The sequence below is a fragment of the Aythya ferina genome, assembly GCF_964211825.1.
Source record: "Aythya ferina genome assembly, chromosome: 13".
In the NCBI taxonomy this organism is placed as follows: domain Eukaryota; kingdom Metazoa; phylum Chordata; class Aves; order Anseriformes; family Anatidae; genus Aythya; species Aythya ferina.
Window position 1 is genome coordinate 9,947,410 of NC_140311.1, and position 25,472 is coordinate 9,972,881.

Consider the following 25,472-nt stretch of genomic DNA (forward strand, 5'->3'; position numbering starts at 1 on the left):
GGAAGAAAGCTTCCAGGCACATCCCACTGGGCTTTACAAGCGGAGGGTGGCCCCTACTCACCTATCCAGTCCAGATGACCAGAGGCCTCTCTAGTTGGGATCCAAGTAGACTCAAGCACTTCTCTGTACCTGCAGCACGCACACATTAACCACCTCCCCTCCCCACAGACAGACCTAGGAGGTTGGTGTTCTCAGATTGCTAACGAGCCAGATAAGCAAGAAAGTCACCCATTTAAAAATAGGGCTTTTATTATGTAAAAAAGAATAAAAACGTGACGTTTCATCTGCTCAGGTTCTGACAGTCACCAGCTGCTGGCACCATTGCCTGCGCCTCTAGCATTAGAGGGGAGAAAAGGGTCAGACAAGTCAGATTAAAGCAATGCATTAAGGTAAGACAAACGTTACAGGATCTCTGCAGGGATAGAAGCTCAGAACAACACAGCCTGGATCCTTCCCCATCGAAAGGGGCTAAAACCCTGGCTCAGCACTATCCCTGTGATAGAAGAGACCTCCTGCTGCCAGTGAGCCACCCCAGACAAGGATATTAGGACAACTCATTATGAAACCGTTCAAGCTCCACACCCCGTGCCCCCTGCAGAGCTGCTTTTAGCCAACTGCTCACAAGCTCTCAGTCCCGACAGCCCTTTAGAGATCCTGGGCAGCCACCTTCTTGTTACTGCTTCTGCCCCACAGCCACATCCCCACTAGAAGCTTCCAGAGCACGTTAGGTACCAAGACAAGGGAAGGCAGCTGAGAGTGCTGCAGTCCCCTTCCAACCACCAGGATGGAGCCAGCAGGAGGTGGACACTGGCAACATTACTGGGACACTGGGTCTGGGATCAGCTGACAACTAACAGGCAGGTTCCCCATACTACGAAGCATAAAGCAGGAAATTCATGTTCTAATCCTTTATGATAGAAGTTTTTAGAAGGTATTGAATACCTTTGGAACATTTGTTCTCAATTATCTGAGGGTCAAGCCAAGCAAATGGCCAGGTCAAAAAAAAAACAACAGAGCCCTTCAAATAACTGATTCAATTGTCCCCATGCCAAGCCCTTTCCACGGGCCGTGGCGAGGCCAGTCCTCCAGCCACCAATACATTCTGCGACTGTCAGGTAACAGCTCCAACCCTGGAAGAGAAGGAAGGAAGAGGCAGGACAAGAGCAGGGGGAAAGTGCCATTCCTCCCTCTCGTGGTGAAAATGAATACACCTAAGAGCAAGGAGCTGCAGTTTCCCTGAAGATGCCATTTCTGTTGGCATCAAGGCGTCCAGATTCACAAAGCAATCCAGTGCAGGGGCAGTCAGGTACCCCCTCCTCTGGCTACCCTTAAAACAGGATGAGGAGGGGTACATGAGCAGGGCTTATCCTGGGCAAACACACCTCCTCACTCATATTATGCACAGCAGAAAAGGAACTGGGAACTTGCTGGCCCCTCTGCCATGCAGCCAGTCCTGGTTTCTCAAGGCCTCAGACTCCTCCCTCTCTAACGATGAGGTCGCCTGCTTTGGATAGATCCAGTCGCTTACTCTGAGCTCTCTTCTACCTCCTTCTGTTTCTTCTTTTTCTTCTTCTTGGTGCTGGTTTCACTGGTCTGGGAAGAGGTTGGAGAGGTCAGGAAGGAATGAGAGGCATCACCCGCTGCTCACGTCCATCCCCAGTGCAGATCCATCCCCCCCTCCCTCACAACCAGTCCAGTTTGTGAATGTGCCTGTGCTGAGGCCCCTTCCTCCCCCTGTGGGGAGCCTGGTACGCTGAGGACACACACAGCGGGCTGCTGCCACATTTATCCTGGGGGTGTGGGGGACAGACAGCAGCCCTTCCCAACGCCTGGTCCGTACCACGGCAGTACCCAGTTACATACCACTTCTACTTGTTCTCCCCCGCTTTCAGCTGCTTCTTTGGCTTTCTTTTCTTTCTTCTTCTTCTTCTTTTCCTTTTTGCTCAGCTCCTCTGGTGGTGGAGTGGCTGGGGATGGCGGGGTCACGGCCTCCTCACTTTCACTCTCCGACTCCCGCTTCCTCTGTTAGGAGAGCACACGGTCAGCCGGGCCATCTCCCAAAAGGGTTCAAGGGATGGAAAAGCTGTCTGCAAGCTTACGGCTGCTTTGCCCGATTCAAATTTCTCGGTTAGCAACGCTTTGAAAAGGAGGGTGAGCTACAGACTGCCAGAGAGAAACATGAATGGGCTGAGGCCATAAACAGGTCACTCTACTGCTAATTCACAGACCACAAAACCACAACAAAGCGGGCACTAAGCTCCCAGAATATGAAACACTGCCCACGTACTACAAGCAAACAAAGCAGCCCACAGTTCAGCACTTGATACCAACTGCCTGAAGGAACAGGCACACATTAGAAGTCTTCAGGGCCCAACCAACCTTACAGCCAGACAGCAGCAGCGATACTCACTTTTGGAGCCCTCTCCACCTCTGATACAGCTTGGGGAACTGCAGCTGCCTCCTTCTTGGACGTCTCCCTGAAAGAGAAGACACCAGGCTGAGGAGGACAGTCACTGCCTGGCACTGCTCTGCACCACTACAAAGCCCCTTCCCCCTTGCAAGGCATCAGGTGGAGGAGCTCAGTGTGGGGAAGACCCGCAGCCTGCACCAGTGCCAGCTGGACAGGACAGTGGCAAAGCCTCCCCTCTTTTCTTTAGCAGACTGACTCCCTCTAAAGCCACGGGCACAGGCTAAGAGGGATAACCGTCTGCTCAGGGCCTTCTGCTCCAGCCCTGCCCAGCACCAGCAGGGTCCCTGTAACTCTGAGAGCACTGCACACCAAGGGCCCAGACAGCAAATACACCTGGGCCAGGTCTGACACACCTGAGAGCACGAGCAGCACCTAGATTAGCGCTCACTGCACACAGCCTGGCCTCCGTGCCATCGTTCAGAAACTGAAATCATACCCACCTGTAATCCACATACTCCTTCTTCCAGGAATCTGGTGTGCTCTCGTTGGGCTTTCCGTGCTTGTCCAGCAGACCCTTCTGGATCATCATCTTCTTTTGACTGGCCTGAGAGCAAAGTGCACAAAGTCAGACTGCAGCTCCACAGAGGAGAAACCTTCCCCTAGGCTTCAGCCACCCATCCTTAGAGGAGATAATCTATGAGCAAGCCAAGCCAAGAACCACATGGTCACTGACTGAACACGTCTCTAAGGACTTTCTGACAACTCAGAGAAAACATCTGCTGCACAGCAGCCTACAAGTCACAGACAGGGAGTAGTCAGAAGGCATCTCATCAGGAAATAAGGGCTACTTTGTGGGGGAACTAACAGCAAGAGCTGCATGTAATTGGGCTTATATCCTTGATGTGCTTTTCTCCCCGCAGCTTTATGACCTGCCACATTTCAGGTGACCCACTCCAACTGCAGAGCTCCTTGCCCAGCCCCTCCAGAGCCATCAGCATAGGGTGATAGATGAAGGTCATCTTTGCACAGAGTGCTAATGCCATCCACTTCACATCATGTGGCTCTTTAACACAGGAGGGTTCAAGCACAGACCTGAGGTGCCCGCAGCCCCACGGCCCAGCAGCTGGGCTCCCACCAACACCCCCTGCTGCTCACCTTGGGACCAAGGCCCCACTTGCGGGGATACGTGTCTCTCTCCATGATCACTCTCTTGATCTTTGCCACCACGCCATGGTCGCAGGTGGAGATGACTGCAGTGGTCATCAAGGCGATAGCTGCAGAAGCAACAGGGAGCTCGTGAACACTTCAAAACAGCAAGACTGTGACAGGACAGATGCAGGAACCTGTTGGGTTCAGCCTGCTCTTCCTCTGGCAGCACAAAGAGGAGGCAAATACCCCAACAATGCCATATCACCCCGAAATCTTACTGAACACAAGTCCTGAACTAAAGCTTCAGAGAGCTGCCCTGCAAGATGCGAGAGCATCTGTGTCATGGACTGACTACACCAGGAGCACGAGCCCCTCCAGTTTACTCCAGAAGATCAGTGAGGCCAGGCAGCACCAGACAGACCATCCTACAGTGCCTCACCACCTGCCATCTACACAGCTTCGATGAAGACACCAGTCAGAACAAAGCACTGCTTCAAGCCACTTCACAGAAGCTGACAGTTGGTACTGATCCTCGGTACGTGTGATGTGCCAGGTGGCAGTGTGCAATCAGACGTCATCCCTCGTCTTAGTGGGGACAGAGCCCCTCTCTGGAGGGGCTCTGACCCTGCCAGCACTGCTTTGCTCCTGCAGGCAGCCAGCCACACACCGCAGCAGCCCCCAGTAGGACACTGGGAGGCTGGAGGGTGTCTGGAGGCTGCACAGCACCCAAACCCTAGAACAGGAATTCGGGTGTTGCAGGAGGGCAGTGCCACTGCACTCAGAGAATGGATAAACTTCATCATCACCTCACACACAGCACGCCTGAGCACCACACAGCTGCAATGTGACTGAGGAACTCTTGTCACCAAGGACTGGCTCTGAAGAAAGCATGCAGCTCATATCCCAGGCAGCAAGAGGTAACAGGGATAACAGAAGACTTCTGACAGCAACGCAAGCAACAGCCTACCCTGCATACAGCTTGGCTCTGATGCAGCTGGTGCTTCCTAACATCCTGCTCAATGCCAACCACCTTGCAGCCTGGCTCACTCGGCCATATTAACCCACAATTTCTGTCAGGAAATGCTATTTAAACCTTCTGTGCTTGGAGATTCATCTGTTACACGTTTGCTAGAATAGATGGGCACAAGAAGAATGAGGAGTTTCATACCTAGGCAGATAGCTTCTCCTTTTGTGGTGATGACAACAATCTCCTGATTAAGCTCAATACCATCTTCATACCTCAGGACACCAGGTAGCATGATCTTGGCTCCATAGCAAATAGCATTAACCTAAAAAGGTGGGGAACGAGAGGGCTTATAAGCTACTGGAGAATAAAAACAATGCAAGAAGTGCCTCTGATGTTTTGGCATCCTGTTGCCATTACTGTTAACAATAACATCTCCACATATCTGTTTCTCATTGTCTACCATATAAAACCTGCGTGCTTTGGGAAAAGCAATCAAAAGAAAGCACCCATCAGAGCCAACTGATGCTTGGTTCTGGGCTCTCCAATCTTACTGCTGTGACCTTGCAGCAGCCCACACAAGGTTCTACAAAGCTCTCAAGCAGGACCCTGCTGTACTCCGTGAGGATCTGATGGGACGACACTTCACAGTTGCTACATCAACTGGCTCTAACTCAGGAACTCACCGCACTGTCCTTCATGACCAGCCGCTTGTGGGAAGTCAGCAGTTTCTCCAGGGGCAGGATCACCCTTCGCAGGTAGCTGTCATCCTTGTTGTTGTCATACTGCCACTGCGCGTCCAGGACATCATGCATCGTCACCATGTTGTCCTGAAAAAGACACAACCCCTCTGTAATCTCCTACCAGCCACCAGCTCAAAACACATAAAAGAAAATGAAGCCTAATAGCAAACAGTGTGCTGAAAGGGAGCAAAACCAGATGCACAATTCACAATCATCAACAAATATTACCTGGAAGAGGCAAGGACAAATACTTTCAAGAGTATACAGCTCAAGATCAGCCTAATCTCTGCTACTGCAGGCTGCAACCTTCCTCATGTCATGCTGCACTTGGATCTAATGGGTAGACCCTGCCTACACTTCAGAAGTGCCTCACACTTAAACACCTCAAACTTCGAGACAAAGAACATCAGTGAGTAGAAGCCTAAAGCAAGCAGCTCACCAATCTGTGACCTGCAATAAGTTATCGAAGCACCTGCGAGCATCCATCACCTGGAATTCAGAAATGAATGCTAGTGATCACTCTCATAACCCTGCATTTGCAAGGAGAGAAGTTAGTCCTGGAGTCTGAACCAGCAACGGGATCCAGCAATGACCAGACAGAAAACACTGGGGAATTGTTCGAGATCATATAGGACTGCACCTCCCAAGCTCCCCTCCACAGGCCACGCTCCCTGCGTCCTGCCCTGACACCAAGCGGTCATAAGCTGCTACGCAGAAAGCTCAGCTCGTGCCTGAGCTCCTGGCACGTGCATGCTTTGTAGGCTGAGAAATACAGGTGGCGTAAAACAGACTTTCAGTCACCGTGGTGCATTTCCCAGTCGCTCACTGTTCCAAAGTTTAATTACCAGAACAGGGAGAGGGCCCTGAACTGAACTCAACACTTTGGTTACAGACTGCCTGTGGCCAAGAGCTTCCATGTTCTCAGGGTTATTCACAAAACTTCTCCCAGTCACACACATCTGCACAGAGCTCTTGCCATTCTGACAATTCCTAGTCTGCTGGTTATAATCAGAGCCACCGTTACCTTCTCTCCCATGATCCCAGATCGCACTCTCCGCAGCTCCTGCATCTGGCCCCCAACACCGAGCAGCAGACCAAGGTGCACACAAAGCGTTCGGATATACGTGCCTGCTTCACAGCTCACCCAGAAGATACCTGGAACACAAGGCAGGACAGGTGGTTAGTTAAATAGGTGTCTAGAAATGAGTCACATCTAGAAGCTCTGTGTTCAACCCCTCAGAGAGCCATCAGCATAGGGTGATAGATGAAGGTCATCTTTGCACCAAGTGCTAATGCCATCTAGTTGACATCATTTGGCTCATCAGTGAAGGATGCAAGGTGGGATTTGCTTCTCTGCACACACAAGCAATAAGGGAAGCAGTTACTGCTTGATGGTGGGAAGGATTTCTGTCTTAAGTTTGTCTAAAAATGACAGGAAGCAGCCCATTTCAATGGAAATTTTATCAGCTGTGAGTTGAATCGAAAGAAGGCAGAAAACCCCCATTTTACCTAATCTTCTCTCAGGATCATACTCCACCAGCTTGCTCTCATAGATGGTTCTGACTCTCAGCTGCCGCTTGACAGCAGCGATGAGGGGAGGTCGCTGGAACAGGGCACCTGTCAGAGTTTCTATTGCCTGGAAGCAGAAGCAGGAACAACAGCTTAACCTGGGCCATGAGCAGAGCTAACATCCGAGCACCGCAGAACCTCCAGCAACTAGGGCCACTTCCATGAGCAAGAACGCAGAAGATCCATCACCATTTGGTTATCTTGTATTTCAGAAAGCTGTTACGAACCACTGATGTGGTCAAAACGCTACCCAACTGCCAGTGAGGTACAGCTGGCTTTTTCCATCAGGTGGCAGTGTGCAATCAGACGTCATCCCTCGTCTTAGTGGGGACAGAGCCCCCCCAAAGAGGGGCTCTGACCCTGCCAGCACTGCTTTGCTCCTGCAGGCAGCCAGCCACACACCGCAGCAGCCCCCAGTAGGACACTGGGAGGCTGGAGGGTGTCTGGAGGCTGCACAGCACCCAAACCCTAGAACAGGAGTCAGGGTGTTGCAGGAGGGCAGTGCCACTGCACTCAGAGAATGGATAAACTTCATCATCACCTCACACACAGCACGCCTGATGTCCATTCCTACCCTCTCAAATCCCACAGAAGCTGAACCCTTTGAGTGTCAAGTGGCTAACAGTGTGCTGAGACTTACCCTGGCAAGCTGAGTCTCACTTTCAATTGCATTGTGCAGCCGAACAATTCCCACATACTCTTTGCCTGAAAGAACGACAAGAGCAGTCAGGAGCGGCCACTTGCATTTAATGTTGATCTCAAGGCGCACGCTGCTACACAGCCACACATCTAGAGAGTCCAGGTATTTTCATAAACGTCTCCTGAGAAGTGCACACAACCCATTATCCAGCTGGTTCTCCTCACAGTGAAAATTGTCTGAGCTCTGTGTTTGTTGTTTCACCAAGCACTATTTCACTGGAGTTGTAGGTTTGTGCCTTAAATTCAGTTAACACATGAAACTGGTCTTTCAGAAGGGTTTTCATTGACAGCACAAGTCCCAGACACAGAGAAACAATCAAAAAACACCTGAGACAGCACGGGTGCACCCTCACTGGCTTGGAGCAAGATGGATCCTTGAGTTCAAGGCACTGCAAGCCTAGGGCAGCCCTTGGAAGTCTCCATCTTGTCTCCAAAAGAGCTCTGCACCTTCCAAGTCACTTCAAGTGAAAATGGTCCCATGTCAATAAACATACCTGCACTCTGCTGGGATTTGACCAGCCGCGTTGCCCTCTCAATGCACACAATCAGGCACCCAGTCACCTTAGGGTCCAGTGTGCCGCTGTGCCCGGTCTTCTCTACCCGAAGGATGCGCCGGATCCACGCGACCACCTCGTGTGAAGATGGGTTGGAAGGTTTGTCGAGGTTAATAAAGCCTGACCTATGGCACAAAGCAACAGATTAAGGGCTAAGTATTGGGACAAATGAAGCAGTAGTGTGAAAACCTTAATGAGACTTATTGTAGGAAAAAAGAAAAGAATTTCTACATGAACAGCCAAGTAAGAGCTGAGCCCACAGCTGCTCCCCCTGAGCACACATCAAGCTGCTCTGCACACTGCTCCTCTGAAAGGCAGGTCATACTCTGTACAAGCAAGTAATTCTTTTCTTTCCATAATGTTATCAGTACTCGGTCCTTAATACAAACCAAACACTGCAAACATGTTCCAAAGCAGCCTCAAAGCCTGGCAGGCTGAAGAGAAAAGAACATGCTTTCAAGATGTTAACTGTAAAGAAAATTAAGTCATTTTAGAGCTTATTGCACTCACCTTACATACTCAGAGATCTCCCTCTTAAGGGGGTTAGCACCAGAAGGCAGGGGTGTGTAGTGTGCTGTCATCACATTTAACTTGTCAAAGTTCTACAAAACCAAACAGAAGTTTATTGTAAGTAAAATGAAGCTCAACTGAGCTCGAGGAGAGTATTTGCCCTAACACATCTCCGCAATTACTCCACATCCGGTTCACATTTGAATGAAAAAACCTCCCCCAAACTGCAACCAACCTGCAGCTAAAACTGCAGAAACGCTTTCCTGAGAGGAAGGATCAGAAGTTCTAGGTAGAAGAGGTGGGGAAGGAGCAGAAAGCTAACTTTTGCACTGCGGAATAACTGCAAGCGTGCCCCAAATGTTCTATATGCATGGCTTGGGGGCACACAGGAGCACAGGCCCATGAGGCTGAAGTTAAGTTAATGAAGTTTTTTTTTTGCAAGTGCTTGCAGGAGGCGATGAAGTGAGAGCAGGCACCCAGATACCGCCAGCAGCCGAGCTCTGCAGCCTGATCTCTGCACGCACGTGGCTCGGCCCTGCTGCGAGCACCGCACGTGGCAGCGAGCAGCACCGTAACCCTGCACAGAGAGCCGGGCACCCGAAGGGAGCAGAGGGAAGGCGCCTGGCCAAGCCCCTACCCCGCCGTGAGCCCCTACCTTCAGCAGCAGCGGCCACTGCGACGTGTCCAGCTGGGCCACGCGGGACTCGGGCTTGATGAGGAACTCCCCGGTGTGCTGGATGTCCTGCGGGCACAGCGCGGGGTCAGCGAGCAGCGGGGGGGGCCCCACACACGTGGCCGCCCCGGGAGGGGACCGAGGCCCCGTGGGGGGGGTCCCGGGGGGGTGGGGGTGTCCCCGGGGCGCTGAGGGCCCCGCACTCACCGCCACGTCCTCGTCGAGCAGCGCCCGCTTCTCCTTCTTGCGCTTCTTCTTGGCGCTGCCACCTGCGGGGCGGAGGCGCTCAGGGCAGGCCCCGGAGGGCCCCGCTCAGCCCGAGCCCGGCCCCGCGCCCTCCCCGCTGCCCCCCGGGCTCCCCCCGGGTCCCTCCCGGCCTCCCGGTGCCCCCCTCCCCCCTCCGCTCCCCCCCCCCCAGCCCGCACCGTCCCCGTCCGCCATGGCCGCGCCGCGTGCTGCCGCCCGCGCGGGGAGCCGAAAGGCCGCGCATGCGCGGAACCGTGGCCACGCCCCCTCCCGTAACCACGCCCCTCCACAAAAGCCCCGCCCCCTCACCTAGCCCTCCCCTTAACCCCACCCCTCCATAAACCACGCCCTCCTCCACAAAAAGCCACGCCCCCTCCGTTAACCCCTTCCCTCCCGTACCCGAAGAAGCGGGCAGCGCACACGCGGGTTGGTGCAGCCAGCGCCAGCTTTAATACAGCCCCGCGCCGCGTCCCGGTCCTTGGCGGCAGCAGCAGCAGCAGGAGGAGGATGAGGAGCGCCTCGCAGCGTTCCGGCGGCGCTCACAGCCCCTGCCCCGCGGGGCTCAGCATGTCGTGCAGCACCAGGTGCAGCAGGTGGTTCTGCTCGGCGCTCAGCAGCGGCCACAGCTCGGCCTGCAGCGCCTGCAGCGCCGCCGCGTCCTTCTCCTGGCAGGCCAGCACGGCGGACTGCAGCAGCAGGAACAGCTCCGCCGGCAGGTAGCTCGCCGCCGCCGGCAGCCCGCCGCCCCCCGCGCCGCCCTCCGGCGCCTCCCAGCAGTACTGCTCCAGCGTGCGGGCGTGCTCGGGGGGCAGCTTGCCGGGCGGCGGCTGCAGGAGCAGCAGCAGCAGCACCCGCGACACCTCGCAGCGCACCAGCGCGTCCAGGAAGGCGCCGCCGGGCGCCGCCCCCCCGGGCCCGACCCCGGCCCCGGCCAGCGCCTGCGCCCGCGTCAGCGCCGCCAGGGCCCCGGCGTAGTCGCGGCCCAGCAGCAGGCAGGAGGCGCGCTCGGCCAGGCAGCGGAGCGCCTCGAGCGGCAGCCGCGCCGCCGCCAGCAGCTCGGCGGCCCGCTGGAAGTGCGCGGCGGCGCGGGCCGGCCGCCCGGTGTCGCGCAGCGCCGCCGCCAGCTCCAGACACAGCCCGGCCGCCAGCGCCGGCTGCCCGCGCTCCAGGTGCAGGCGGGCGGCGAAGGCCCCGCAGCTCTGCGCCGCCGCCAGGTGCTCGCCGAAGCCGCCGCGCAGCGCCAGGCGCTGCCGCAGGTCCCGCTCCTGCCGCAGGAACAGCCGCGCCGCCTCGCCCAGCGCCGCCGCCTCGGCGGGGCCGTGGAACAGGCTCTGCGCGCAGCGCGCCACCGCCAGCTGGCACCAGGCCGCGTAGGGCAGGCTCTCCTGGGCGCGCAGCTCCCGCGCCAGCGCCGCGAACTGCTCCGCCGCCTCCGCCACGTTCGGCTTCCGCAGGAACCGCCGCCGCAGCTTGGCCGACACCAGCCGGTACCGCGACAAGAAGTCCCCGTCCCCGCTGCCGCCACCGCCGCCGGGGCCCGGCCCGGGCCCGGAGCCGCCCGCCCCGCCGGGCCCGGAGCCGCCCGCCGCCGCCGCCAGCATCGCGTGCCGCCCGGAAGTGACGCGCCCGCGCCGCGCCCCCGGGGCTGCCGCGCGGCCGGCCAATCGGCGCCCGCTCCTAGGACGGGGGGGCGTGGCCTCTAGCGAAGGGGGCGTGGTCTCATACGCGAGAGGGCGTGGTCTGTGTGCGAATGGGCGTGGTCTCTGCAGAATAAGGCGCGGCGTGGGCGAGGCCAATCACACCCATCGTGATGCCCCGCCCCTTTGTGGGCGTGTCCCTCCTGAGGCCCCGCCCCCGTAGTCCCCCGGCCCCGCTGCCCGGGGGCACCCGCTGGGACCCCATGGCCGGGGACCCCCGGGGCTCCTCGCTGCGGCTCTCCCGGGCCCCAGGGCAGCCCCGCCGCCCCTGCTGCCCTCGAGGAGAGCCCCGCGGGGCCCTCCGCGCCCTCCTGCTGCCTCCCCAGCCCTGGACGTGGTGTCACAGAGGTGCGATGGCAGCAGGCGCTCGGTGTTCTGGTGTCCCCCATGAGCACGGGGCAGCCGCACGGTGCCGTGACACGAGTCCCGCAGGCACCCCGGTAATGGTCCCGTCCCGAGGGCAGCGCAGGTGTCATTGCCTGAAAGTGCAGTGAGAGCTCGGCGTCCCGTACCGCAGGGCAGAGCGCAGCGCGTGCAACAAACACCCCGGGGTTCTAAGAAACCACCCGCTCTGACCCGGCTCTCTCAGCTCACCCGGCGGACCGCAAAGCTAGCGAGTGAAACCGAAATGCGATGGATACTGTAACTCATCCCTCTGCCACGCTGCAGAATGAGTCGAAAATTTCCCGAGGTGACGACGCTGTGACATAACAACCAGCGGCCTCCCCTGCAGGCCACCAAACCACAAGGCTGCCAGCACCTTGCTGTGCTCTGAAGGTGCACGCCCTGCCTCCTGCACCCATAACTGTGCAGGGGCCGTGGCGACCCCTCCCTCAGCACCGCAGACCCCATTTCTCTTCCCCATCCCAGCAGCCCCCTCCGCCCTGCCAGCCTCCTTCCCCTCTCTTGCTGCAGCTCGAACCTGGCCGCGTCTCCCAGCCCCACGAGATGAGCGGGGTTGTTTAAATGCCCGGTCACTCCACAGGGCTGTGCAGGAATGGAGGATGTGCTTCCTGCCTGCGTGAGTGCTGTGACCTGCAGGTATGCCTTGCAGTGACTGACAGCAGCGAGCTGATACCGTCGAAATGCCCTTTCAGGTCCCCAGGCTCTCTGGTTTACAGTCATTTCTCCACTCGCTGGCTGGCAGGTTGGGTTGGCTCCGTCTTGCGTAATTACTCAGCAAGGGCTGGAGGTGAGACTGATGCAGCACAAGGCACCAAGGTGGGGAAACCTGGGGCTCAGCAGCCTCTGATTTCCACTCTTCGGGCTCTGGGATTCCCACGGCTGGAACCAGCTGCCCTCCTAACACATGTCCTGCTCCTGCCCGGGGCAACCACATTTCTTTCACCCCGTTGGGAAGGGACGATGCTGCAGCCAAGTGTCCGAGGAGCACAGCTGAGGGGTTTGGAGCCAAGCCCCACACACGAGCTGGTAAATCACACTGGATTTCATTCCTGTTTCCCAGAATTTGGGGTGCTGAGAAGCAAATTGATGCTGGACTGGGGGATGGCATCGCTGCAGGAGGGTGGCTTGCCCTGGCAGTGCCTGCCCACAGGCTTCCCGCACGTGTCCCTTCCCAAGACGTGTATGTGTGACTCCCGTATGGTGGCTTCGGCTGCTGCTGAGGGGTCTGAACGTCAGGGGATCCCTCGTGGTGGGCCTGTGGGAGCCCCGCACGGCTGACATTTGGCTGCCTGCAGCCTCAGGACTGAGTCATCCCTCAGGACCCGCTATGTGCATTGCCCTTTGAGGCTCACCCCGAAACATGAGTGGTAGATGAAGAGACCTTGAGAGCAGGTCCCACCAGGCAGGCACAGGGCTGAGGGGCACACGGAGCGGTGTGGTGGTGAGGGACAGAAATATTTGCAGAAAGACATGCTGCTGGGGCCTGCTGTGGGGCTGGGAGCCATGCACCGCTCCCTTTGCTCTCTCAGCCCCAGCCGGACCCCGCTGCGGCGGCTGCTGAAAGCTCACGGGAGGATTTCTCCTTTCCACTGCCATCCCCAGCCCCCTCCTCCCCTGCCCACCATGGCTATTTGCATCTGCGTGGGTGAACCTCGCGCTGCTCGCCGAGCTAAATCCAGTGGGGTGGAAACTTTTGCGGAACGACCTGCTGCGGGCACGTGGCTGGTGTCGCAGCGGTGTCAGGGTGAGGGCTGGGGGATGAGCTGCCCGGACCCTCACCTCTCAGCCCCCATGGGCTCTCCCCACCACCCCAGCTGGGGTGGGAGACTTCACGCAGACAGCGCCGGGGTGGAAAACCGGAATCTGGAGGCATTTATTTCAGCATCTGCCCACAGATCCTGACTCTGCAGGGCTAGGAGGAGGGCTCGGGGCATCTCCCCTGCTCCTGCCTGTGTGGGTGGTGATGTGGTGCTGTGCCCACCTCCGCTGGCACCCAGCATCCCTGCTGGTCCCGAGGGCAGTGGGTGCAGGTGCGCAGAGCCCTTTTGTGGGACATTTTCACCCCTCCAGCACCAGAAGCCCCTTTCTGTCTGTCTCTGGTGCACCAAGGTGTGCCGAAGAGCCCGCACCAGCAGGAGCCCCCCAAAACACTCCCCTCACCCCTTCAAGGGGGGAAAACCCCGCGTGGGAGGAGCAGGGAGAGCGGGGTGACGCTTGTCACGGGTGGGAGGTGTGTCACCAGCCAAGGGCTTATAGGAGCCCTGGCGAGAGCAGGAACCTCCGTCACAGCAGCCGTAGGAGCAGAGGAGCGCCAGGCAAGGTGAGTGGCTGCGGGTGGCTTCTCTTCTCACCGTGAGGCACTGGAGAAGCTCTGCTGCAGCTGCGAGCACGGGGGGCAGTGGGGCACTGAGGCAGCCAGCCGTCGGGGTGTGGGAGAGCTGGGGCTGAGCGGGGAGGCTGCCGTGCGGTGAGCCAGGGACGACAAACGCGAGGCGCTCGAGCCGTGGTGGTTTTAAAGTGCTGCGAGTCGCAGGCAGCAAACCCAGAGAGCTCTGCTGCCTCCATCCAAACCTGTCTGCTGCTGGGGTCGTGTGGAGGGAGCAGAGAAGTGTGTTAGGAAAGTAGTGGCTGTCCCTCAGTGTCATGGCAAGTGGGAAGGTGAGGATGACACCGGGACATGCGCGAGCTCAAGCGCACATGAGGTGCTTCTGTGGTCAGTCCCAGCAAGGCAGGTGCTGGTAAAGGATGTCCAAGTGCCCGGCACTGGGTCCCGGGGCAGCACAAGCTCAGCAGGGCTCTGCTGACCTGTGGCTGGTGTGAGAGCAGCAGTTTGGGGCTGGTTTCCCAGCCTCGGAGGGGTGGTGGGGAGCTCTGACCGACCCATTAGTGCCCCTTAGCAATGCCAAGATACCTGTGAGCATCGTGCTGGCTTGTGGCCTGAATTCATGTTGGCTGTACCCACTTTGTTGCTCGTGGGCAATCAGAGAGGTGCTTTTCCCCACAGAGGACTGCCAGGTGTTGCTGTGGAGCCCAGCACGCTGCAGCCAAGCCCGGCCAGCAGCCTGTGGGAAGCCAGGACAGGAGCCACTTACTGGGGCAGGGGCTGGCTCTGCTTTTCCACCAGGGTTTAAGATCCCCAGTGGATATTTCCCTACAGGCTGGGGAGAAAGCAGTGCCTGCTACTGGCCCAGAGCCAGTGACAAACCTGTGGAGGAGCCTGCTTCTAGCTCCCCAGCCCATTTTCCCTTTGTGTGACAGCCTGGTCGTGGTTTTGGTGACCTGGGGCACCCAGGTACCGCAGGGAGCTGTAATACCCACACATCCCGATGCCTGCAGGCCTCCAGCTCGTGCCAATGCCCGTTCCAACTCCCGTGCGTGTTTCATTCCAGGCCCGTGCGCTCGTGATGGACTCCCTCAGCACTGTCCTGCCCACCAGCGAGGTCACCGAGCACAGGCTGGGCAACTCCTGCTCCCAGATCCAAGATGAGTTCCTCTCCGTCACGCTCCCCGTGATGTACTCGCTGATCTTCATCGTCGGGCTGCTCAGCAACACCCTCGCGCTCTGGGTGTTCTCGTGCGGCGCCCAGCGCAGGACCTCCATCACGGTGTACATGAGGAACCTGGCGCTCTCCGACCTCTTGCTCTCCCTCTGCCTGCCCTTCCGCATCGCCTTTCAGAACAAGAGCGAGCCCTGGATCTTCTGCAACGTGGTCGGGGCCTTCTTCTACCTCAACATGTACGTCAGCATCACCTTCCTCAGCCTGATCAGCCTGGACCGCTACCTGAAGATCATCCGGCCCCTCCAGAAATTCAAGATCCACACTGTGGCCTGCAGCACTGTGGCCTCTGGGTTGGTTTGGTTGGTGCACTTAGCCTTCATGATGCCTTTCTTTTTTGAGACCAGAGAAGAAGGGCCCTGTGACTATAAGTGCTTCCACTTCAGGAACAAAAGCACCACTGCAGCAGCCTTTAACATGACCGCAGTAGTGATTTTCTTTATCCTGCTGCTGCTCTTCCTCTACTTCTATGGCAAGATATTTGCCAAGCTCCACAGAGTCTCCTCGGTGAAGGCTCAGCAGCTGAACAAGAAGACCAGCATGAGAGCCATCACCAAAACCTTTGTAGTCCTGATCATCTTCATCGTATGCTTCACCCCCTACCACATCGTCCGCGTCCCTTACATCCTCGCGCAAGTCGAGGTCATTTCTAGCCTGCCCTGGAAGCAGGGCCTCCACCTCGCTAACGAGCTCGTGCTCTGCATCTCAGCCCTCAACAGCTGCCTTGACCCAGTTGTCTTCTTTTTCTTGTCCAGCAGTTTCCGGAGGGCTGTGCTCTGCACCTTCCAGGGCAGGTTGAAGAGAGCTCTCATGAGGAACCAGGGCAAGCTGAACCACAGCCGGTCCGTGACAGAAATATAGGCTTTACTGCAGGGCCGAGGTCCTGGGCATGGGATTTTCTCATCACAGATTTGCTCTGGCTGATGGTGCTTATGGGACAAGGTTTGCTGGGAAGATGGAGAAAGAAACTGGAACCGCTTCATGTCTCTTCCCCTCACACCAGCAGAGTTAGAGCATCATGGGGGGGGGAAGCAAAGAGGAAAGGATAACTGGGACCTTACTTTTTTCCTGCCCCAGCTCTGCTGGCATAGCTGAAGGACGTTTCCTAGGAAGAATGAAGCTGGAAGAGCCAAAGGAGAGCCAGCGTTGGCCAAGGATCTCCAGCCAGCCTAGGGAAGGGCAGGGGCAGAGCCCTGGGCAGAGACAGGCTCCTTCAGTGGAGGGAGCGGAGGGAGGGGAACAGGAACCTGCTGCAAGTCTTGTTAATACACATCACCTCCACACCAGAGAGAGCAGAAAAGGGAAGGGGAGGGGAGACGATGCAGTGCAAAAGCATTAGGAAAAGGTGAGGGAGACACTCACCAGAGCATTATTTGTGCAGCGGGTGAATGTTTTGCTCCGCGACGGAGCCCAGCGGTGTGCAGCTTGTATGACAGGCATGCCAGGAAATGTGCAGACCCTGTAACCCCAAACCATGGCAACGATAACCGTTACTCTCTTCTTACCACAGTCTGTGTAACTCTGGCTCGGCCTCACCTCTCTAGAGATTCAGACAGGCAGCTCCAGGCTTTCTTAGCTCTGTTCCTTTGCCCATTTCGCCAGCACGTTCACAGAGGGCTGGCAGCCTCACCTGGCCATTGCACAGCACCTGCTTGGCACTTGGACCATGCCAGGGTCATTGCTACAGGAAGGGGTCCAACAGGCAGAGGGGATGCAGCACAGAAGTGCCTGTGCCTCGTCTGAGACCCATGAGCACCAAACGTGAGCTGCTGGCTCTGAGGTCCTCAGCTCAAGCATTGCTATTTTGCATTGGCTCTGAAAAAAGAACCTGCAAGGGATATGCAAGGTTTCCTGCTTTGATTAGTCTTCAGCATCCATTCCCTTCCTTCAGAAGAGATACTTCTCTGTATTTTTTCCCTTTTATGTGCTCTCACCTTGTTTGTTCACTTATTCTTAGGAGACTGAGGGCTTGGAGCAGCAGCCTGCTTCACTCACTCAGGTAGAAAAGCCCAGGCCGTAAAGAGCCAGGAGGATTTTCATTCAGACTGTGAATTTCTTTAATTAACTGTGGAACTCAAATACTTGAATAATACTTGGGAGAATAAAATGTTTTCTTAAAGACTGAATACTCTGGTCTTTCTGGTCAAGGTGTGAGCAACCCCAAACCTCACGGTAGCTTTCTTGCTTTGTTGAAGGAGCACCCTAAGAACCAGAGGACACCCCTCGCTGTCCTCTTTTGTCGCTGCTACTGAGCACACTACGAGCAGGAGGAAAGGATATTTTTTTCTTTAGCAGAGGTGGGGGGAAATACAGAAAGCCAAGCTCTTCCTGTGGAAAGCTGCACATAAATGTCACAAAACTGTTTTCCTTTTCCGATCAGCACTGACAAGAGTCAAAGCAGAAATGCTGCGTGGTTCAGAAGCCTCAGCATCGAAAGGCCAGCATAAGTGTGTGCCACACAGCCTGCAGGAAGGCCCCCCCCAGTTTCCTGCAGGCAGTTTCCCCCGATGAAGCCCCATCCCTCGACGCCTCCCCGCGGGAGCAGCAGCACAGAGAGCAGACACCCTCGCTGAGCACAACGCCAGCATCCCGTGGTGGGGGCAGAGGGCCGGGTGGGCTCAGCACAGGTTTCCCTCGGGGGGGAACGAGCTGGGTGAGGGTGCAGGAGGGAGATGGGGGCCCTGGGGTCCAGGAGGCAGGAGGAAGCGTGCGGGCTGACAGCGGAGCAGGCGGAAGCCTCCAGCCTGCACTACAGAAAGCCGCAGGGCTGGTGGTGGCTGCGCTCGCTTCTGAGAAGCAGGGGCCTGCTGCTGTATCCTGTTCCCCCCGCGCTGGAGGCAGGCGGGTGGGCTCGAGGCGGGCGGCTGCTGCTCACCCCCTGCCCTTTCGGGGGGCAGCAGCCGGGCACGCTGCTCTGCCCCTGCGGGGATGCGGACGGAGGGCACCGTCGCAGCCCTGACACGGTGTGTGCATCCCTCACGGGGCTGCTCTTTGAATTTGGGGCTTGAAACAGAGCTCGGGGCAGTTACGGGGGTGCACAGCCCCCCTGCGGCACCAACAGCGGGGAGCGGGGATCGAACCCACGACCCTTCGGCACCGGCAGCGGGGATCGAACCCGCGGCCCCACGACCCGGCCACGCCCCCTCCGCGACCACACCCACCGTGACCACGCCCCCTCCGCCCGCTCCATGGCGCTGCCGCGGGGCATGGCGGGAGGGAGGGGGCGGCCGCCATGTCGGGGGGGGTCCCGCTGCCCGTCATGGCGCTGTGCTGTGTGCTGAGCCCCGTGTGTCGGCGCCTTGGGCTGGGCACGCAGCCCGTGCTCCCCAGCAGCCTGCTGACGGGGAGCACAACGGTAAAATGGAGAAAGGGAAATGCTGGAGAGGGCTGCAGCCTGCCGGGCTCCTCCTGGGGAGAGAGGTAGGGCTGCTCCCTTTGGTGCACAGTCATGAGAAGTAGCTGGGGGGGAGAAATCCCACTCAAAAATATCCCAGTAAGGAATAAAAGCAGCTTGCCTAGCTGTAGGGTGAGTTTTTCTGAGCTCAGTGAGCAAGAAGTTGTCGGGTGCTTACAATAGTTTGGGTTATATCCACCTCACCCTGTATTCTCTGATTTCCTTTAAAAAGCAGATTTGGCATGTTTTGGTCGTGCCTGCCTTGCTTTAGGTACAAGCAGTGACGAGTTCCAAGGCTTGTCCCTGAGCTGCCACTGGAGGGGCTGTAATTCCCTTTGTACTCACATAAACCACATTTTACCGTGGTGAATTTAATCTGGCACAGCGTTAGATGTAACAGTGGCTGGAAACATGAGCAGATGATGCGGGATGGAGGCATCAAGTGATGAGAAAAGCATCTTGCCCTTCTAGGGGAAACCTCCAGGGAGACGGAGCTGATCCTGGCCTCGTCCTCTGAAAGGGACTCAGAAAGGCACCAGGGTTACTCAGGGCACCCAGGCAGTGCTGCCCAGCCTCCTGCCCCAGGCTCAGTGTCCTGCGGTTGTGGTTCCTGGGTCCTTCCAGCAACGAGTGCCCTGCTCAGGGAGTTTGAGTGGTCACAGCCAGTTCTGGTGCAGAGCCTGTACCAGAACGCTCCTGCCCATGTCCAGCAGGCACACTGTGCCGTAAGGAACGTCTCGTAGCACGCAGACATGAGCCTGGTTGTTTCAGGAGGTGGATAGCTCCAGGCACTAGCGCTGTGTTGTGCTTTCCAGGTTAGCAGACACAGTGACTCCACTGTGGAGACTTCCCTACCGGGAGCAGCTGCAGGTAGGATGTGTTCATGTGGACTTCTCTCTGTTGTGTTGCCCCAGCTGTCTGTACCACCCCCGTGAGCAAATACCCCCAGGATCCATCCCTTACTGCTGCAGCCTGTTCTGACCCTGTTTACCACTGCTATTTACCACTGCTTTCCTTCCGGAGTTATTCTGAAGGACAAAAGGTGCTCCGTGGTTCTCTGTGGGTGGTGTACGTGGTAACAAGCAGCACAGGGGGGTTGTCCTCACACAGTGATCCTGTCCAGTGCAGGACAGCTGGGTAACAGGGCCTTCAGGGCCTCTGATGGTTCCTTTGGACCAAGAGCTTCAGACCTGTGCTTGGTGACCACGGACGCAGCTCTTCCTCTTTCTTTCCATTGCTCCAAGCAACTGCAGTGTACAGCATGATGAGACAGGCAGAGTTCCTCTAGGGCTGTGTCTCATTACAGTATTCACTCCTGCCTCGCGTTGGCTGGGTGATGAACTGCTGCCCACTGCTGTGTGGTCCTGTGAGAGTGTTCCTGGCTTAGAACTCCTCTGCAGGTCAAGTACGAAAGCCAGAGGAAGGTTTTACAGACACTGGCATCGCGTCTGCAGGAGCTGGGTGTAGATGTGCAGAAACCTGGTGAACTCTGCTGTCCTCTCCGTCCTATAGTCCCTTCAGTGAGTATCTTGTGGGAATCCCGTCAGCCCTGAACCCCCAGCAGTCCCTCACTTGGCTCCCAAAGGCTCTTGGTGGGGATTAGTTGGTTCTAGAGAATGTCCCCAGGGCAGGCTCTGTGGCCCTTGTTACTTTCTGCTTTTCTGACTGCCAGAGAGTGAAATAAACCAAGTGGTTAGGAACTCTTTCATGTCCTAGTCCTCCCTGATAAACCTTTCGTTGTTAGAGAACACTTTCTTCTTCCCAATGTAAAGTTTTGGGGTCTCATGCACACACTGGGTTAATGCGCTTTCCGCGCTTGTGTTTATCTTCCTGTGTTACCAGCAGAGCATCCAGACTGGGTTTTGGCTTTCCTCCATTACCTTTTTTCCTGTAATACAAGGCTTTATTTTTTCTTTTCTCCCTTAGCCTGTCATTAACGGCTACCGAAACAAATCTACTTTCTCTGTGAACCGAGGACCAGATGGAAACCCCAAAACTGTGGGATTGTACGTGGGAACTGGCAGAGGTCAGTGCAGGACAAGGAACTGGCTGGAGACCCGCTGCGGTGTGCTGGGTCCTGGGCAGTGCTCTGCTGAAACAGCTCCCACCTGAGCTGTGCAGCAAAGTGCATGAATCCCATGGGATGCCAGCAGAAACACCATTAAATCTGGAGCAGCAATTTTAAAGCCTCAGTTCATTAGCTTCTTAATAAATGCCGGTTTGTAATTTACTAAATACAGCAGTAAACAAAACAGCTCTGGTAGCAGCCCCTTGGAGATTTATCTGCTTTTTAATTTGCTGTTCCTGCAGTTTCAGCCAGCTCCAGAAGCCCGTGCTGACCAGGGAGAGAGTGGATGTTTGTGCACTTCTACAGGCAGCAAAGCATTCTGACGGGTCCCACAGAATGTGGTTACTTGAATATCACAGGGGCTAGTGGGGCACTTAAATACCTTTTTTCTTTTTTTCTTTCTATTTTTTTTGCATGATGGGACAAGTCAGAGGAATGACTTTTCTATAGCTTATCACGTCAGATGCTACGCTCTTTTACTGTACCCTGAAATGAAACAATTAAATACCTGTCTCTCCAGCAAGAAATATTGTCTGTGTGAGAGCTGACCATGTGAAGAATGTACCCTCAAAACACAAGCAAGTAGCCCAGGTAAAAAAAAAAAAGAAAAAAAAAAAAAAAAAGTCCTGTCTGTCTCTTGACTGGGAAATAGAAAGAGTGCCATAACTCTTACTTGGGAGAACATCATATTTATAGTTATGCTGGGTTTTTAAGGCCGTTTTGATGTTCTGAAGATTTTCAGGCCTGACTCTGGCTGATGGACTGGTATTTTTTAAGACTTAATGTTGGAACCTCAAAACTGTCCCCAAGGGTGAAGTTAATAGTTAAGTGCTAATTAATTCCTGCAAATCTAGTAAAACACACAAAAACCACAATGTTAAATGATCAAAATACCTTATTTTTCCAGAACTTGGAAGGAGCTCTTACTTGATATTTAAATGAAGTATGAAAAATAGTTGATGCTGGGGGAAATGTCGTCTGTTCGGTGTGCACAGCATCATGCTAAGATGAAGGCAGTTTTCCTTACTGTACCATGGGCTCCCTCTCCCCTCCTCACAGTGCTATGAGGAGTTCATCCGTCGCTCCCCCCTGGACTCCTGCATTCTCTTCCACGAAGGTGGACACTGGCGAGAGCTCGTGGTACGCACCACCAGCCACGGCCACACCATGGCTATCGTCACCTTCCACCCCCAGGAGCTGGGCCAGGTGAGTGTGAGGAGAACAGGCCCCTAGAACAAGCACCTTGGGGGTCTGGTCCTGTTAATTGCATGACTAGAGATGTCAGCAGAGTGCAGCCTTTTACACAGAAGATTTCAAAGCCTGAGGCCAGCAAACGCTGTCTCACTTCACCTACTGGTACACTTTTGGGGCTTGCTGGGGGTACTGCCTAGGGAAAAGTGCTTGATCAGATTACCCAAACACTCCACTTTTCCTTTCTCTCTCTTAACAGGAGGCTCTGGCTACTCAGAAAGCATTGCTCAAGGAGTTCTTCGCTTCTGGACCTGGAGCAGGATGTGCCTTGACTTCACTTTACTTCCAAGAGAGGTATATGTGCTGACACTTGTAAAAATTGCACTGTGATGTGGAGGAAAGGCCATGGGGAAAACTGAAAACAAAGCTTTTCCCTTTTTCTCACCCCTCTCTGATGAAACTCGAGTTGCTTCAAGAGAGTGGCAGATGTTTGTATGTCTCTTCCAGACATGATTTTAAGGTAGTCACACCTTGTGTTTATCGTGAAGCTTCTGAAATACTTTAATACAGTATGGTTCTACCTCATGGGAATTTAGAGCCTGGGAAACTATAGGAAAAAACTAAAGTGACTTTCGCAAAACAGTAAATCATGTTAGCAGCAAAAGCAGGAATATATTCTAGGGCTACTGCCTTATATGAAGTCATTTTAATCCTATTATTTTAGGTTGTGCAAGTTAAATATTCATTACAAAGAATCAAAATTCTTTCCATGGGCTTACCGTGCTCATTTGAAATAAAAGCAAACAAACACACCAGGAATGGCAATGGCAGTCAGCTACCTCTTTGCAAACACTGCCTCCTAACAAGGTCTTTGTTTTATACATGTATGTTCTTCTAGCACCATGACGCGCTGTTCCCATGAGCAGTCACCCTTCCAGCTCCTTTATGGAGAGCCACACATCTTTGAAGATTTGCTCGGCCTGAAATTTCGCATCTCTCCAGATGCCTTTTTCCAAGTGAACACGAGTGGAGCAGAAGCTCTGTACCGGGTGGTCGGGGAGCTGAGCCAGGCTGATGGAGACACCGTCCTCCTTGATGTTTGCTGTGGGACAGGTGAGCAGTGGCCATGCAAACCAGGCTCTGACAGGACTGGCATTTTGCATGCTGAAAACTATCCCTGCTATATAAATGCTTGGCTTTATGCATGGAAATACAGATTGGTTTTGTATCCTGGATTTTCAGGCACAATTGGTCTCTCTCTGGCTCGCCACGTGTCCAAGGTTATTGGTATCGAGATAGTGGAGAAGGCAATAGAGGATGCCAGGTGGAATGCTGCGTTTAACGGTGAGTTCAAACTCACTGTTGCAGAAGGTTTCAAACTAACTGCTGAAAAACCTGAAGCAAAAGCAATGGGAGGGTTCCGAACGACCCTGTCCACTCAGCAAAGAGTAGTACATCTTGTTAAAACTAATGTCTGAGACTGTTTTTAGTTCACGTGTTTGCTTTTTGCTTCACAGGAATTTCCAACTGTGAGTTTCACAGTGGAAAGGCAGAGGCTGTGTTACCACAACTGCTGTCCTCTTGGGAAGACACCCGACCCCTTGTTGCTGTGGTGAACCCATCCCGAGCTGGGATTCGTAAGAATACGCCGTTTATTTTAATCTTGAAAAGAGAATTTTGAACAAGTTTTGTGGGAACTGTTATGCTGGCTCCAAGCCCTCTGCTTGGTTTGTCTCTAGTTGCTCACGTTGTTGCTGACAGCAGGCAGAACCAGCGGTCTCAGAAGGGGTAAGAAATCCCACAGTCAGCAAACTTGGCCTCAGTGCTGCACCGCACCAGGCTCCCTGTGCGCTTGGGGAGAGTCTGGCCTTGCATAAGGCAGAAAGGCCAGCTGTCCTGCTCGTTGTATGTGCTGTGCTCCAGCCCTCTGCCCACATCAGTGGCCTCTGCAGGGCTTGCACCAGTGTGTACTGGGAAGCCCCAAACTGGACATAGTGACCAGATGCTGTCTCACGTGTGTGGAAGGTTTTTCATGCCTCTGCCTGACTGAGTGACAATTGTTCCTCTGTTTCTCAGCAGAATTAAGGATGAGAGAGAACTTTTCCCACTGTTCTACCCTGCCAGAATCAGCTGAGGCATTAGCAGTGTGGTTCACATCCCCAGCCTGCTAAGACCTTGTGTCTGAGACAGGACATGGCAAAATGCATAGATTCTCTTTTTCCCTGCAGTTCAGTACAATTCTGTGATGCTTGCTCAGCAAGAGAATTCGCTGAGGTGTAGATTGTTGGGAAAACGTGATGTCTGCTGTTGCAGATTACAGGGTTGTGCGAGCCATCCGAAACTGCAAGGCCATCCGAAGGCTGCTCTACATCTCCTGCAAGCCAGAGGGCGAAGCCATGAGGAATTTTCTTGAGTGAGCACCTTCCTCTCTTCCTTTCCACTGACATTGGTGACAGACACTATTGCGTGCCCTGAGGACAAGGACAAATAACTGGCCTTAGCTCAGGAAAGTTTTTGTTGTGACTGAATTTTACTGGGTTACTTCTGCAGGTGGGATCCAGGTCTAATCAGTGCATGATCAGAGGCGGTTCATGCTTGTGTTCTGTCTTGGGTATACCTGCCAGCTGCACCCATTGGTTTGAGACAGCGGGTATTCCTTGGGCTTTATGAGCCAGCAGGATGCTTCTGTGCATCGTTAAGGGGTAGAAAATAATGCTGTTACAACACATCTGCATTGTGCACAACCCCTCCCCAACAAAACAGTGTCAGGGTGTGGGATACCGAGTCCCCTGGGTTCACTGCTGGAAGGTGGGCCCCTAGCCAGCAAGCAAAGTCTGGTATTGGGATTAGCAGTCACCTGCTTAACTAGGTGTTAACCACCTAGTTAAGAGCTTATCTGGGCAGGCCCACTTGGAGATGGTAACAGGTAACCAATGAGGGCAGATGCAAAATTGAGGATTATTTCCTAATGGTATTAAGTGTCTTTTTAGCCTGGATGGCTTGTGAGAATCAAAGCCTTAAGCCTGCCCACCGAGCCTTCAGCTTGCCCACAGTGTTTCCAGGGCTGGTTTCTGATTCTGTATAGGTGGTTCTAGATCTCAGTCAGTGTCATCTGCAGATGGATGTTAGCCAAACAAAAGATACCTCCTTAATGCATCCTCTGTGCTATTGTGCTGATGATGACAGTGGGAAGGCTTCTGCTGCTGGTCTACAGGATGCCCTTCAAACACAACTGCTTTCCACAGGCTGTGCTGTCCCCCTGACCCAGGGAAGAAGCTGGTCGGAGAGCTGTTTGCCCCTGTGTTGGCCATACCTTTTGACCTGTTTCCTCATACTGTTCATTGTGAGCTGGTGCTGCTGTTCTCCCGCTGACAAGGAGGCAGGTATGCAAGCTCAGAGAGCTTGGAAAGCAACCTCCTAATGTCCTTAAGGCTGGAGTGGATGTACTTATGTTTTTAATTTATTTTTATACAACTTTCAAGAAATAAATTATTTTCTTCTTGCTCTTGAGTTGCCTAACTTTTCTGTTCTGTATGGAAGCACTCAGATATCTGGGGTGAAAAGGTTGTCTGTAGCATTTCATCAGCCTTCCCTCCCCTTTAAACTGTTCTGGGATGCTGATTAAATCTTCACGCTTTGCTGG

At 55.0% G+C, this 25,472-nt stretch overlaps 3 protein-coding genes and 1 pseudogene across 11 annotated transcripts; 2 read left to right on the forward strand and 2 right to left on the reverse strand.

The window, feature by feature from the left end:
- Positions 1 to 227: 227 nt before the first annotated feature.
- On the reverse strand, positions 228 to 9,795 carry DKC1 (dyskerin pseudouridine synthase 1). The gene is made up of 16 exons (XM_084535206.1): positions 9,697 to 9,795; positions 9,479 to 9,540; positions 9,254 to 9,340; positions 8,599 to 8,690; positions 8,029 to 8,213; positions 7,476 to 7,540; positions 6,776 to 6,902; positions 6,291 to 6,421; positions 5,210 to 5,353; positions 4,728 to 4,848; positions 3,566 to 3,684; positions 2,911 to 3,014; positions 2,411 to 2,477; positions 1,864 to 2,022; positions 1,529 to 1,593; positions 228 to 333 (listed from the first exon to the last, which is right to left on the reverse strand). The coding sequence occupies exons 1-16, from the start codon at positions 9,710 to 9,712 to the stop codon at positions 303 to 305; spliced, it is 1,575 nt and encodes a 524-aa protein (XP_084391332.1). The 5' UTR covers positions 9,713 to 9,795; the 3' UTR covers positions 228 to 302.
- Positions 9,796 to 9,944: 149 nt separating this feature from the next.
- On the reverse strand, positions 9,945 to 11,146 carry LOC311444225 (40-kDa huntingtin-associated protein-like). Its single transcript, XM_084535208.1, has one exon. It carries the CDS (start codon positions 11,116 to 11,118, stop codon positions 10,057 to 10,059), a length of 1,062 nt encoding a protein of 353 aa, XP_084391334.1. The 5' UTR covers positions 11,119 to 11,146; the 3' UTR covers positions 9,945 to 10,056.
- Positions 11,147 to 13,751: 2,605 nt separating this feature from the next.
- On the forward strand, positions 13,752 to 17,302 carry LOC311444208 (putative G-protein coupled receptor 34 pseudogene; annotated as a pseudogene). Its single transcript, XR_014698940.1, has 2 exons — positions 13,752 to 13,939; positions 15,009 to 17,302. The product of XR_014698940.1 is annotated as a putative G-protein coupled receptor 34 pseudogene (transcript).
- Positions 17,303 to 18,392: 1,090 nt separating this feature from the next.
- On the forward strand, positions 18,393 to 25,339 carry TRMT2B (tRNA methyltransferase 2 homolog B). 8 transcript variants are annotated; one of them, XR_014697564.1, is made up of 12 exons: positions 18,393 to 18,596; positions 19,386 to 19,440; positions 19,971 to 20,090; positions 20,497 to 20,596; positions 21,159 to 21,229; positions 21,698 to 21,844; positions 22,089 to 22,183; positions 22,728 to 22,942; positions 23,072 to 23,173; positions 23,347 to 23,617; positions 23,906 to 24,242; positions 25,016 to 25,339. XR_014697564.1 is itself a non-coding variant. In XM_084534556.1 (12 exons), the coding sequence occupies exons 1-12, from the start codon at positions 18,409 to 18,411 to the stop codon at positions 25,248 to 25,250; spliced, it is 1,548 nt and encodes a 515-aa protein (XP_084390682.1). In that variant the 5' UTR covers positions 18,393 to 18,408; the 3' UTR covers positions 25,251 to 25,339. The 8 variants fall into 8 exon arrangements, 7 of the variants coding, with proteins under 7 accessions (XP_084390682.1, XP_084390684.1, XP_084390686.1 ...); XM_084534556.1 differs by having other exon boundaries at positions 23,347 to 23,466; positions 24,143 to 24,242; XM_084534558.1 differs by having other exon boundaries at positions 23,347 to 23,466; positions 24,143 to 24,242; positions 25,075 to 25,339.
- Positions 25,340 to 25,472: the final 133 nt, after the last annotated feature.

Coding starts and splice junctions, on each gene's coding strand:
- DKC1 (XM_084535206.1), bottom strand. Junction 7,541..8,028: donor CAAATCCCAGCAGAGTGCAG/GTATGTTTATTG, acceptor TCGTTCTTTCAG/GCAAAGAGTATGTGGGAATT. Junction 3,015..3,565: donor AGTGGGGCCTTGGTCCCAAG/GTGAGCAGCAGG, acceptor CTTTGCTCTCAG/GCCAGTCAAAAGAAGATGAT.
- LOC311444225 (XM_084535208.1), bottom strand. CDS start 11,118: ATGCTGGCGGCGGCGGCGGGCGGCTCCGGGCCCGGCGGGGCGGGCGGC.
- TRMT2B (XM_084534556.1), top strand. CDS start 18,409: ATGTCGGGGGGGGTCCCGCTGCCCGTCATGGCGCTGTGCTGTGTGCTG. Junction 21,230..21,697: donor AACACAAGCAAGTAGCCCAG/GTAAAAAAAAAA, acceptor CCCTCCTCACAG/TGCTATGAGGAGTTCATCCG. Junction 22,943..23,071: donor TGATGTTTGCTGTGGGACAG/GTGAGCAGTGGC, acceptor CTGGATTTTCAG/GCACAATTGGTCTCTCTCTG.